Genomic DNA, 13,102 nt, shown 5'->3' with positions numbered 1-13,102 from the left:
TAGTGATGGGCAAAACGATTCATTTTGATGTTTCGAATCAAATGACTCATTTCAAAGTTGAGAGTCGAAACTGGGAGCCGACTCTTCCGACTCCCAACTCCCATGGTAGATATCGAATCGCTAAGTTCGTAATTCGCATAATCACGGTGGCCCGTCTCGGAACGGACGGAAATAGCGGAATCTGGGCCGATTGACGAATTTTGTCGATCTTGAGCTTGACCGATAATTCGATTACATATTTGTTTACTGAAACGACTAAAATTGAAATTAGTTCTTCCACTGCAGTCAAGGGTTATGTACTTAGTTCTTTCACTGAAATTTGTTGTCATACAAAAATGCGAATGAATGCGACGATAAAGCATATATTCTCTTCAAACGTTTACAAATACAAACGCAAACCGTTTGCTACCGTTTTTCCCTGTAGATTGTGGCCATTGTTGCCCACACTCTTTACTCCCTATCAGTATCAAACGACTTGCAAATCACTAAATATCAGTGATCACAGGCACAGCTACACGCCGATCCAAATCGCAAAACGAATCTGACTCACATCTGACTCTCGGCCCTGGTGGTTCAGCTGTACACTATAACGGATTCGACACTCCACACGGAAGTCGGTGAATCATCGGAGTCGACTCTTACATATTTTGGGAGTCGACTCAGATGATCTAAGCCAAGAGTCGACTCTCTGATTCGAAACATACACTCACTAGCCAACACTAATGTCTATGACTAAAACTTTTATAATAGGGTAGTAAACGTATTCTATGTAATAAATAATATTGATAAATACGTAATTTGTCAGATCTGAGAGCGTCGATCACAATGCCTCGAGAATCCTCTGACGCCCTGGGGCCCTACGAAGTAAACGTCAAAATGTGTAGGAGTGGCACAGGGAGTGGGTCAATCGTCGACCCCGCCCCATGGACCTAATAATTCCCTTATTTATGTACCTATTATCATAAACAAGGCTAATACGCAATAAACCACAAGTCAAGGTGTATGCATCTGGAACCTGCTGGAACGATGATAACGGTCTGCCAACATAAAAGCACAAATAAAGTGGCGAGCTACCACCAAATGAAACTCCCTATTTTTTTTTTACTCGAAATTGTAAATTAATATTATCTAATAAACAAAAACATTTAATTTAATTTTCAATATTATTCTTTGATTATTATGATGATTAATAAATATTTTCTAACGTTTGAAAAATACAACTTTCGTAGGTAACTTAACAACGCGGCAAATTCAAATTGTATGAGTTAGTTACAAACTTGAAAAAATATGTAGGTATATATATTTGGCCTTCGCCCTGTTAAGTCAATAATTCCGGTCCATTCCATTTATAGTGATTTTAAAAGTATGGCGAATAAAGGAAAATTTACTGACAGATCACCTGCAATACAAGCTGTATGTATCTGGTGAATTATAATATTATATCAACTATAATACAAGCTGTATATATTATGTGATTTATAACGTTTTGATAATTTTGTACTTTCAAGGCGGGGAAGCAGTCTTCAGGGGCAGCCGAGGACACAGCTTTTGAAGACTTACAAGTTACTGCACATGAAAGTTTCTGGGAAAAGGAAGTCGGTAAGCCTCAGGACAAAGCTAATTTTTTCATGATATAATCAAATTTTTTGTTTGCATCTCGCAGGTTTGCTGTTCGTTTTTTTTTACGTCTGGGTCTATCGAAAAAACGATAGTACAATAGGTTTTAATTAAGTACGTCGACAAATTTGAAGGGGATTAAGTAAACTTAAAGATTATACAGGGTGGTCTCCAAGTAATGGACCAAAATTCATGGGTAGATTCCTGGGACCACCCTGTATAAACATAGATCCGCAAATCGAAACGAATGTTCTAACGACGTTTGTTGCAAAATGACGAATCTTAGGCTAATGATTTTATTAATTAAATATAAAATTCCACCGAATTCGAATATAAATTTATTAAATACTAATTTTTTTACTTGAAATTTACGAAAGTGTGTTTCTTAAACAATGTCGATTGTTCATTACAGATGTTCTGAAAGCTACATAAAATATACAGAGTTGTGCGTAGTGTTGTGTGAAATGTGCAGATTAGAATTTTGAAAAAATTATTTCTCAAAAACTATGTTCGACCACACAAAAATAATTTCAGCTTCAAATGGCATAATCAATTTTTATATGTAACGTTTCGTCTCTCCAGGACCATCATCAACTTCATTTTTTAAATACGACCTTAGAAAGTTTATTACACTTTTTGCAAGCCTTCATAACCCCCAATACTGTACCGCCTCAGCCCGAACCAGAGTCAAACGTTTTGTCTCGAAAAATTCATCTTCAGTGTATTCATTCTAAATGTATCTAAATTTTTTATTTAGATTTCTTTGTTTGTCTAATTATCGTACACTCTAAGTATCGTTAGACCCTGGGAAATCCACCTAGTTATTTAAACTATTACCATCACACGTTACAATAAAACATTATTGGAGTTTTAATCTCCATCACCAGGTCATAAATAATTCGATAAGTTGTTGCATCAAAATTAAAGCATTATTACAATTTTAATTTCATTATGACAAATTAATTCTTAAAAAATGCACATGAACAACCAAATGAATATTTTACCTTAAAAAATTACAGTAAATGAATAATATAGCGTTTCCGTTTTGGCAAATGTTGAAAATGAAAATAGGTATAATATGATCCGAATTTATTATACCTGTAACCGCAACTGTAAAAGAGCATGTCATATCTATTTGTATGAACATCCTGAAAAAAATTAGATCGAAATTTATTTGAATTTTGAGCACTCGAAAAACCTAGAAATAACTATGAGCACCGGATTAAAACTAATAATCTTTTACTGTAACGTGTTATAGTAATAGTTTAAATAACTAGGTGGATTTCACAGGGTCTAACGACACTTAGACTGTACAATAATTCAATAAACATAGAAATCTAATAAAAAATAGTGGAACGTATACATTGAAGATGAATTTTTCGAGACAAAACGTCTGACTCTGGTTCGGGCTGAGGCAGTACATTATTGGGGGTCATGAAGGCTTGCAAAAAATGTAATAAAATTTCTAGGGTCGTATTTAAAAAAATGAAGTTGTTGATGGTACTGGAGAGACGAAACGTTACATATTAAATTGATTATGCCATTTGATAGAGGGGAAAAATGGCCATGAGAAAGTGTTCTTCTTTTTTCAATATCACCTCAAACAAGGCTGAAATTAAACAAAAACGGTTTTGCAAAATTTCGATTTTTTTCAAATATTTTGAAAACTAATCATGTTAGCCTTGATTTTTTAGAGGCATAATGTTGGTCCCCTGATTATGCAACTTTGGCCCCATTTAAGCTACGTCGTATCTCTTACCGTTTCCAAGATCCTTGTAGTGAGAAGCGAATTTGTAACGGCCTGTATATAATATATTAGGATGGCCCAAAAAAAACTAATGTATTTTTTTTCGTGTCTCTTGTGAAAATATGTTAGTTTATCATGTTTTAAGAGCCCCTTCAAAAGATCAGCTCAAAAAATTTTTTTTAGAGGTCGCTCAAGATTTTTTAATATTTCCAGTCGTCAAAAATTGAATTATTTTTTTTTTATTTTTTTTCTCGTTATTTTATTATTTTCTAGGTTGAAAAAAATCTCGATTCTGAAAATTTCAAATCAATATTTTAATTTCTAAAGGTCACTCATTGTTATTTTAACTTTCAAAGTAGTGTACCTAAAATGTTTTCGAGGGACCTCTAAAAATAAATATCAACGAACTAATAATTTTTTTTTATTGAATTTGAGGAACAAAGGAATAGAAATAAATCACGACACTTAAAAAATTTCTTGAGGCAAAATTTACTGCTGCACTGTGAGTGTCTTGAGATTTATTTCTATTCATTTGTTCATCAAATTCAATAAAAAAAAATATTAGTTGATATTTATTTTTAGAGGTCGCCTGAAAACATTTTATGTACACTACATTGAAATTTAAAATAATTATGAGTTACATTTAGAAATTAAAATATTGATTTGAAATTTTCAGAATCGAGATTATTTTCAACTTAGAAAATGATAAAATAATGGGGAAAAATAAAATAAAAAAATTAAATATTAGACGATTTTGGAAATTTTTAAAAACCTTGAGTGACCCCTAAAAAAAATTTTTTTTGAGGGGCTATAATCAAATACCTTTTGACTGCCTCTATTTTCTAATACTATTGTGCTGTCCCACGTTTCCCTTGATCTTCCTGGCCTTCTTTTAGCTTGTATTTTAGCTTCTCATATCCCTTTCACTTGTCTGATATTATTCATTCGTTGTAAGTGTCCCCACACCAGCTCAGCTGTCGCTGTTCTATGAATTCTAATACCGACTGTACTCCTAAATCTTTTCTTATTTGCTCACTTCTCATTCTATCCATTTTCGTTACTCCTCTCACTCTCCTCAGATACTTCAATTCTGTTGCTTGAATTTTACTTCTGTGTTGTCTCGTCAATATCCATGTCTCACACCCATATGTTAAAATTGGTTTATAAACTGCTTGATATACATTCATTTTAGTTTTTGTAGATATTTCCCCCTTGTTAATGAAAGTTTTATTTATACTGTGATATACTTTCATTGTATTTTCTATTCTTTTTTCTATTTCTTCATCTTTTTTCCTGATCCTTCTGTCAATACTCCTAGATAATCAAAATATTGTACTTGTTCCAACTCCATTCCATCTGTCTGTATATTTATTTTCTGTTGCTCTTCTATTAATGACATTGTTTTTGTTTTCTTAGCATTTATTTTCATTTCATTTACTCCTAATACTTATTTCCATACATCTATATGTTTCTGTAATTCTTTCTCACTTGCAGCCATAATTACGACATTATCTGCATACGCACATTCTGACATATTTACTGCTTGCAAGTTTCTGTACCCTACAAATAGATTCTTTGTTCTTTCATTACATTTCTTAATGATGTGGTCCTTCCTTTATCCTTCCTTTGTTTTAAATATTGCCAATTTCATATTTTTGTAAATAACTAAATTTGTTGTACTTCTATATATAAGCTCTGTATTACTTTATTCAGTTTACTCCTTTCTTCTCTAATATGTCCCACACCTTTGCTCTCGGTACTTTGTCAAAAGCCTTTTCTAAGTCTATAAAAGCCATACAGGCATTTCCTCTCTTCAATCTTGTCTTATTTAAAATTTGCTGAATGGTAAATATAACGAGCGTTCAAATAAAAACGTGGTCAAGTTGGTTCTGAAAATTTGGATGTAGGGCATAGCGTATAGCAAATGAACTTAAACGTCATCTGTCAAAGCGCTATATCGCCGCTATCAATTTGAATATTTTCGTTTTAAAAAGCGTTTAAAATGGTGTTTTCTCAAGAACAAAAAGTGTTTATCATAGAGTCCTACTTTAGAAATGGACGCAAGATTGATGGAATATGGAAGTATTCTATTGAGGAATGTTTCATAGAATTTCAAAATCAATTTCCCGGCGTTGTTGAGTACAAAATTTTTCAAAGTGCAGTTCAGCGTTGTGTTAATGTTTTTCGTGAAACGGGCAGTGTAACAAGAAAAGAAGGAAGCGGCCGACCTAAAAAGCGGACTGAAGAATTAAAAGAAAATGTCCAACAAATAATGGAAAATGCGCCAAGAACTTCTGTACGTGTTTTATCACAAATGGTGGGAGTATCAGTCGGTACCTGCCACACAGTGTTAAAAAAAGATTTGCGTTTGTTCTCCTATCGTTTAACTTGTCAGCAAGAACTTCATGAAGTTGATTTTCCGCGACGGGCTGTATTTTGTGAATGGTTTTTAAACAACTACGGTGAACTTCATAATATCACCTTTTTTTCTGATGAAGCCTGGTTTCATTTAAGTGGTTACGTAAACTCACAGAATATGAGAATGTGGTCTTCTGAAAAACCAGATAACTTTTTTGTCGAGGGCCCTCTACACGCTCAAAAAATTGGAGTTTGGTGTGCTCTCAATCGAAGGAGGATTTATGGACCTATTTTTTTTAATGGTACTCTTACTGCGCAAAGGTATAGAGAAGAAATTATCGCTCCTTTTGTTAACCAGCTGGAAGAAAACGAAATTACAAACTTTTACTTTCAACAAGATGGCGCAAGGGCACATACGGCAGGCGAGACGATGAATATGTTGAGGGAAGTTTTCCAAAATCGACTAATAAGTCTCAATGCTGAACATGAATTTCCACCGAGGTCATGTGATATTACGCCGTGTGATTTCTTTTTGTGGCCTTACCTTAAAAACACTATTTTTGAACTGCCTATTCCTGATTTAAACCATCTGCAGGCTCGACTTATAGACAAGATTCGTGAAATTAACAATACCCCGAGCATCTTAGAAAATGTCTTTAATTCTTTGAGGAACAGGTGTGAAAAGTGCTTGGAACAAGGAGGGGGACACTTTCAGCAGCTGCTTTAATTTATTGTTATAACAAGGAGGGGGACACTTTCCGCAGCTCCTTTAATTGTTTGTTATTGTTATCACGATTATTCTTTAAAATAAAGTTATATAGTCATTAACGTTATTGAAACTGACAGCTGCTATACAGCTCGTTGAGAAATGAGGTTAAGTTGGTCGCTATAAGCTACTCCCTACGTCCAATGTGTCAGAGCCAACTTCGACCACGTTTTTATTTGAACGCTCGTTATGATCCTGCGTACTTCTACCGTTTCTAAAACCACTTTGGGACTCTGTCATTGTCACTTCTATATATTCTTCACTCTTATATTTAAATTTGCTCAGATAATTTTATTCCAGTACTCAACAACATTATTCCTCTATAATTATTACAATCTTTCTGATCCCCTTTCCCAGTTTGTTGGTATCGTTTCTTCATTCTAAGTTTTATTTATTATTTCCAATAGCGTTTTCATCGCATTTTCTCCCATATTTTTAAGCATTTCTGATGTTATTTTGTCTTGACCTGGCGCGTTTCCATTTTTTAGTTTTCTTAAAGCTTGAGTCATTTCTTCCGTGGTTATTACTTCGTTTTCTCTCGCATTTATTCTGTTCTTGTTTGTTTCTTCTTGTCTATGATTCATCTCTTCTCCTTCTAGTAGTTCTTGAAAATATTCTTTCCATCTTTGTATTGTTTCCACTTCATCTGCCAAAATGTGTCCAGGAGCGCTTTTTACTGCCATAATTTCTATCGCTTTCTCTCATCTCATAGTTTTTATTACTTTATAAAATAATTTTTGATTGCTTTTATAATTTTCTTCCATTTTTGTTCCGAATTCCGACCATGCTTTCTCTTTAAGTGCTTTTAACAATATTTCTTCACCTTTTATATTCTTCCGGGCTTTCTTCAGTTTTCTTTGTTAAGTAAACTTTCCATTTTTCCGTTTTACTTTGAACTTGTTGTTTTATTTCTTCGTTCCACCACACTGTTTGTTTCCTTTTGTTTATTATTTTACTTGTTCCACATATCTTCTTGGCACATCCAATTATTATTTCTTTAAACTTATTCCATAGTTGATTCGCGGTTACGGTATAGTAAATAATTACCAAAATATTAGATCAATAAGGGTCCATTTTTTTTGTAATTGCAAATTTGGTAAATTTTTCAAACTTGCCAGTATTTCACAATTTTTTTACGCAGATATGATTTTCAGAATCCACAACTGAAGAATTGGTAAACTCTTCAAAACCTCCATATAAAGTGATTTGGGACAAGCGTGCTACACATGAAAGGTATAAGAAGACTCACGATGACTTTAACCCCTCTGAGAGGATGACCAGAGGGTAAGTACCGCCAAGAATAATGTTAAAAATTGTCTGTTAAATAAACACCTTCAACTGACCTTAGAGGGAACTTTTTCCAGGTACGATGATCACTTTGATCCTGCTCAGAAATTTGAAGGTAAAACACAATACGATGCAAGAGGCATATGGGTGAGGTGCGCCTGCGACTGGCACAGCCACGAACCCATTATTTCCTCCGATCAGATCCAAGCTAATTTCAACAAACGAACAAAACCACAACTGGGAGAGGTCTTAGCTCCGTAAGTATACAGCATGTTTCGGAATTAATCGCTAAACATAAAAATAAGAAAGTACTACGAAGGAATGTCCAGAAATGCTTTTATTTTTCAGATACAAGGATATTTGAAAAAAAAATGACATCTTAAATATCTCTGAATATGTTTGACATAGAACAGTGAAACTTGAGTAATAATTTATTTAATTAAAACTCGGTGGAATTTAAAAAAATATTTATTTTAAACTTTGGAGTATTTATATTATCACGCCATAGAATCCTGCTCTATTTGAAATTGCGCATTGTTGAGCAGTTAAGTATTACTCAAAGCCTCGAAGTCCCCTGTTTTTGAGCCCTCCGTTCACTATTTTGTTTCCCTGGGGCTTGTGATGATGCTTTGTCTTTGAAATGTCGTACAATTGTATTTTTCCATTTTTTATAAATATCGGACCAACATGGATTTATAGGAAAAATATCAGCATCGATGAATCTTGTGTATTTTATCGAGTTCATTTCTAAAGTTAGCGATCAGGAACAATGTACTCTCCAAAAACTTGAAGTATTCAGTTTTTATGGTAATTTCCTAAACCTCCTTAATTTATACATGTTGAGTCGTTTACAGTATGTCACTTATAACGGATTTGAATATAGTCTGTGTCTTATTACTTCTGGAGTAGTACCCCAGGGCTTTAATCTGGGTCCTCTTCTGTTTTCCATTTTTATTAACATTACAATGTATCTTAATTGTAATAAAAGAATATATGCTGATGATTTTAAAGTCTTTTCATTAATTTTGAATGTTGATGACATGTACACACACCTTCAGAGCAAATTAAATAAATATTTTCAAATGCAAAGTTTCTAAAATATCCCTGAAAACATTTGATGCAGAATGATGTCTTGTAGCTATAATGGTTGGGAGGATATCGGTTGGTGACCTTCAGTTTGACCTTGACCATAACCTTCAAGGCCATTTGAAGGTCAAATCTATCAATTTTTAAATAGGAATCTCTATTTTTGACCCCGGATTCGGAAAGAGAAAATGATCTCTTACAAAGTAAAAATTTCATCATTCTACATGAACCACCTTCAAAGATTCTAAAAATAATAATATTTTTTAAATTTTAACACCCTGCATCTATATAACTGTTTCTGATTTAAAATTACTCAAAAAGGAAGCAGAAGCAGAAGAAAACAATAAAGAAAATTTAACTGTTGATTTCAACACCTTGTAACTCAAAATTTTCGGACATTTCTTCATTGGAATTTTAAGGTTGGCCAGTTTAATCCTGAAATGCTGTATATTTCGAATAAATAAAATGGAATTAAAAACATAAAAATTAAGAAATATACAAAATAAATCAGACTGAAATTAAGGAAACCACCATTCATCTATTAATATTTTCAGTAATGACAACTTAGACTGTGTCCCAAAGGGTCACAGTTTCGGAAGAGTAAAGCCTAAGTCATCTGACGGCACTTCCGATTTGATAACTGACTCGAATCAGTCTTCATGTTTGTTTAAACAAGACTTCTACAAGTGGCTAGGGTCCTTGAACGATTTAAAATTGTTGTTGCAGCATAGAAGCGATGAGGATTTTCAATTCAACGATTTCTGTGACAAAGCCCAGCATTTTGACAAAGTAAAATTTTTTAATATACAGGGTGAGGCGGGAGAAACGCTTCAAGCTCTAGGTGTACATTCCACATGAAAAAATAGTTTAAAAGCTCAAGTCTTCCGATTTTTATTTGTTTTCAAATCAAATGTAACAAAATTACAGTATCTTAAATTAATAAAACGGTAGCAAAAATATTGTATACTCGCTATTAATTTAATTGTTTATAAATTTTGTTATGCTTAAGTTGAAAAAACTAATAAGAATAAGAATTAGATAACATTTGAGTTTTTTTAATTATTAAGTGTAGAATACGCTCCTAGAATTTGGGGGATTCCTCCTGACTCGGCCAGTATAGAAATAGCATTTGACGAGAATTTTTTCTAGAACCAAACAGGGTGGTTGCCAGTAGACACGTTTTTCGAACTGTGTATGTGTCACAAACTCACTTTCCCTAAGGAAGACATTGAATCCCTTATGAGGATCCTGGGTGTTATTGTAGACGACAAAGTCGATTATAAAAGATTCATTGAAATAATTGATGTCGATTCGCCATCGTTCCAAATAATGGAGTTTCATGGTAATTGAAAGTCCAATTTCTTTTCCATTATACAGTTATAGAGAGTGTAACTGATTTTATTTCGATAACGATAGAACAAGTGAAAATAGATTGACCGTATGCGAATGTAGATTATCAAATAATATAGTTTGACATACACAGGATATTTTTTAAGTTGGATATTGTCGGATGTAAAAATCCAAGGAACAACATCCTGAAGTTATGACATGAACTTAAAAAAAACACCCTGTATAACAAATAAAAAATATTTTCATTGTCTCCCGAAATTATTATCAAAATAAAAACTTTTACACCCTGTATAAAATAAAAACAATTAAATTGAAGAAAATGATGTAACGGCTACTAATAGAAACAAAATATTTGTTTTTAATATTCATTTGTTGGATTTTTAGATATACCCAAGACAAGCAGGTACTACGTGGGACCAGATCAGGCTGCAACTTGCGACTACATGATAATGGACAGTTCAGGTAAGTGAACAAACGTAACAAAAAAAATTCCTTATTCAAATTTTTCAAGGCATGTACGCAGCTGGATTACCGTCCGTCCGTTCTGATCATTTTCTCATCTCTACAAAACTGGCAGTGGACGAGCAAAAATTTGAGAAAAAGTAATACATTTATATGTGGTGAAAATATTCGCTAAACTAACACAAGCTTTCCTTGTATTCCTCTAACTTGAAAGTAAAATAAAAAAATATTTAATATAGATTTAAATGCATTTAAATTAATGGCATTAGGTAGCCACATTGTCACTGAAAAGTGATTGCTTGACCAGTATTTATACTTAAAATGAAATAATATAGTTGTATACTCAAAAATGTAGACAAGCATTTCATGTATTAATAAATCTGCAACAATTACAATGGTGTTTTTAGATAACTTATTTCTAGAAGAAAATTTGCATTTATAGGAAAGTATGCCTCCTCAAAATATAATATATATGATTTTAATAAAGTAGTAAAAGTTTATATGTAACAATGTTCAGGATGCGGGAGTGGTTTTCTGATGTGGCCCCACGTTGGGCGCCATGTTCAGAATCCGGGAGTGGTCTTGCTTGAATGTGAAGTTCGTCTTCTTGTTTCTCTCCGCGGAACGAGACATTTATTTTTATTTCACGTTTGTCCCTTTCTATTCAGAAAGTTACCTGAGAGGTAACAACAGCAAAATCAAAATGTAAAAGAAAAACGTATTGCTTATTTGACTCGAAGGCATTAAAGTCAAAACTGAACTGGATGCCGCGGAGGCGTGGGTTAGCTGCGGTTGAAGTACTACCGTGATGATTAGCGTCCACTTATTCTTTAAACTTAGGGTGTTGCTCCCCTTGAGTAAAGGATAGAGCTTAGCCCTGGTGGTCCTTGCTTGCGCCACTGTTTCCGCGATGTGCGTTTTCCACGTGAGTCGGTCCATCGTCACGCGCTGATTGAATATTATCTTCCTTTTTATTTCTACTCAAGTTGAATCTATTGTTTTTAACTTTGTTATTAAAGATGAACATCTACTAGTTAGAAATATGTTAAAAAAAATTTGATATTTTAAAAAATATTTTTATCCATTAGCGATTAAGTCTTCAAACGACCTAATAATAATAATTTTTTTCTATCCCGCATCAAAAAAAAATACATTTATATCAGAATATTCGCTTACAGCTCATACATTCACAAGCTTTCATAGTATTCCCCTAACTGGGAAATAAAATTTATTTGTTACTAAAAAAATATTTAAATTTAAATGCATTTAAATTAATGGCATTTTTTGTTTAATTTGGCAGCCTACATTGTCATTGAAAAGTTATTGCTTTGCTAGCATTTATGTTTTAAAATGAAAATGTAGTTGTAATCACAAAAATGTAAACGCACAATTCGTATATTAATAAATCTGCAACAATTAAAGTCGTATTTTTTTTTTAAATAACTTTCTACAATAAAAGCTACGTTTTAAATAAATTGATAATTGTTTTGGCTCCAAAACATTAATTTTCACATCTGTACTTCATTTTAAAAGAATATGGGAAAACTATTGAGAAAATCGAAATTTTTCATAGGAGCAAGTTTGTAGGAAATTTAATTTTGAACAACTTTTATTTGAAACTTTTTTCGAAAAAATGCATCTTAATTGAGATATTGGCAGTTTTTGGTCAAAAAACGCAAAAAATCGTATACAGGGTGTTGCAAAATGTTGTTCAGAGAATTCTAGAGTCGATTCTACAACCAAAAATAAAAAAAATTCCTATAAACATAGGTCCTCAAATGTTCATTTTCGAAATACAGGGTGTCAAAAACAAAAATAAATAGTTTTTTATTGTTAATTTCTACATTTTTCATTGGAAATCGTTTACATTTAGGTCATTTAATTTAGAAATTAAAACATTTTTTATTTTCTTTTAACACTATTTCGAAAAGGAAGCATTTGCCGACCTACGTTTATAGGAATTTTTTTCATATTTTTGGATGTGAAACTGCTCTAGAATTCTCTGAACAACATTTTGCAACACGCTGTATATGTCTATATCTCAAAACGCTGTACGTTGTTGGTGGTTACGTGTGTGATACATTTTCTGACCGCAAAACCTACACTTTTCTATAAAAAAAATCTCATATTTTTGAAGAAAATAACACTTTTTTCCTGTAAATGTGAGTCCAAAATAAATTTTAAAATTTTTCACCGTACCTAAATAGTTAATAAAATTTGAAAATATGATAGGTATTTAACTGTTCATCAGCCCAACCAAACCAACCAACCAAATGGTTGGTTTGAAAGATTTCAACGAAGTATATCCATTTTTAAGTACGTCAATAGCGCCATCCTGACGCCATGCCACCGGGGACGCAACAGGGTTCCAATAGAAAAGGTCGACGGCAGATTGGCGCAAAGGACCAGGTACTTCTAGCGACTCCACA

The 13,102-nt window shown here is 33.0% G+C and overlaps 1 protein-coding gene across 1 annotated transcript; it reads left to right on the top strand.

The window, feature by feature from the left end:
• Positions 1-1,292: 1,292 nt before the first annotated feature.
• Positions 1,293-12,094, top strand: LOC108909722. Its single transcript, XM_018714131.1, has 8 exons — positions 1,293-1,413; positions 1,509-1,599; positions 7,643-7,772; positions 7,853-8,032; positions 9,416-9,650; positions 10,011-10,203; positions 10,596-10,673; positions 10,723-12,094. Exons 1-8 carry the CDS (start codon positions 1,366-1,368, stop codon positions 10,815-10,817), a joined length of 1,050 nt encoding a protein of 349 aa, XP_018569647.1. The 5' UTR covers positions 1,293-1,365; the 3' UTR covers positions 10,818-12,094.
• Positions 12,095-13,102: the final 1,008 nt, after the last annotated feature.

Source organism: Anoplophora glabripennis, unplaced genomic scaffold, assembly GCF_000390285.2.
Source record: "Anoplophora glabripennis isolate ALB-LARVAE unplaced genomic scaffold, Agla_2.0 scaffold395, whole genome shotgun sequence".
NCBI classification, from domain to species: Eukaryota; Metazoa; Arthropoda; class Insecta; order Coleoptera; family Cerambycidae; genus Anoplophora; species Anoplophora glabripennis.
This window is presented reverse-complemented; position numbering and strand designations above follow the sequence as displayed.